Source organism: Scomber japonicus, chromosome 14, assembly GCF_027409825.1.
Source record: "Scomber japonicus isolate fScoJap1 chromosome 14, fScoJap1.pri, whole genome shotgun sequence".
NCBI lineage: Eukaryota > Metazoa > Chordata > Actinopteri > Scombriformes > Scombridae > Scomber > Scomber japonicus.
Genome location: NC_070591.1, coordinates 3,770,503 through 3,772,106, shown reverse-complemented (window position 1 = coordinate 3,772,106; position 1,604 = coordinate 3,770,503). Strand labels below are relative to the sequence as shown.

At 45.3% G+C, this 1,604-nt stretch overlaps 1 protein-coding gene across 1 annotated transcript in view; it reads left to right on the top strand.

The window, feature by feature from the left end:
• The window catches only part of hectd2 (HECT domain containing 2), a 37,035-nt gene extending 35,731 nt beyond the window's left edge, over positions 1–1,304 (top strand). Inside the window, 2 exon segments of the mRNA XM_053333561.1 lie at positions 764–861; positions 1,165–1,304. Coding sequence (XP_053189536.1) covers positions 764–861; positions 1,165–1,304 — 238 coding nt within the window.
• Positions 1,305–1,604: the final 300 nt, after the last annotated feature.

Sequence of the window (1,604 nt, the reverse complement as noted above, 5' to 3'; positions counted from 1 at the left end):
TCACCTGGGATGTGGTACTGCTCCTTGGCTGTTGCGAAAAAGAAAGAAAGAAAGAGAGAAAGAAAGACATGTCAATCAATCAAAAGGTCTGGAAGCTTCAAAGTAACACACACACACACACACACACACACACACACACACACACACACACAGCACACACACACACACACACACACAGTAATGCTAGCTATCTGTCCGCTACAACCACAACATGCCTTATACATATAAATGTCTCTCTGAGGTCGTGGATCAGACTGAAGAGGAAACAAAGCAAGTCATGAAGTCAAGCACTATGTTCATGGACTGTAAAGCAGTTGTTGTGTATTTTGGGGGGGGGGGGGGGTTTGTGGGTGGGGGGGGGTCAGACTTGAGCTCATGTCCTCCTGACGACAGCTACATAGAAACACCACATATCTTTATATATATATATATTTGCACATTTATTGTGTTGTTTCGACTCGGAGACAAAGAGAAAAGCATCTGGACTCAGACTCAGCTGAGAATCACAGATCCACCGTCGATCACATCAGCTGATTATTAAACCTCACAGTCCTCCAGAGACCTTGCATCTCCACATTCAAGTCAGCTTCCTTTTAAAAGTTTAACATATTACAGTTTAGTTCCCTCTCAGGTTTTTAGTATTAGTCTTATTAGCAGCTATTTGCAACCATCTACATTTAGTTCATTCCAATGTTGTGTCTCAAATCATTACCGACTGCTAAATGAACCCAATAAAGCTGCTGATGGTTTATATGTAACGTAGCGATGGTCACCATAGTTACAACATCCTCGGCTGCAATTTCCTGTTTGAAAAGCAGCCCCTCCCCTTCTGCTACAGAGCCAAAATGGCGACCGTTGAGGGTGAGAAGTGTCCATAGCTCCATACTCAACGTTTTGAGTGCAACCATCCTGGTACTCATAAGTCCTGTTTCCATTTAGGACGTTCTGGGTAATAGTTAGGAGGCAGGAACTTTACAGTAACGTCCTCCATTGCAGAGTAGGACCTTGATAGGACTCTGGAGGTGACGTAATCATTGTGCGACAGTTTTTGACCGAGGCGACGCTGATCCCGCTTTGAGTTTACCCAATCAGCCCCGAGTCAACTTCAAGCCCCACCCAGGAATTTTATTGCCCCTGTAAAAGTTCTTGTAGATTGTCCTTCAGGGTCGGTTCCTATGGAGACACACGGCAACGGTCACAGCCCCGTAAAAATTACCCCAAAGTTCCTGCAGTGGAAACGACCAACGACCAACGACCCTTTAGTGCACTGCATGTGGAACGCACTTATGCACTCAGAATATTAAGACGAGTAAGAACAAAAGAAGAGATCCCGTTAGCATCTGGTGGTCCCGTTAGCGCCTGTGCTAAGCCATTCGTTAGCTGATAGCGCTAACTCCACTAATTTGCCCCCAAGGGAGAAAAAAAAGGGGGCGCTAGGTCGAAATCATGCTGAACCATCACTTTAATCTCTTTAGTCTCCAGCTTTGTCTCCAAACTGTCCAACCTGAGCTCTCTCTAATCCCGTCCATCCTTCCTCACTTTCAGCTAAAATCTTAGCATCTTAGCATCTTCATCTCCAAACCACACAACACCGCCGGTCTTAG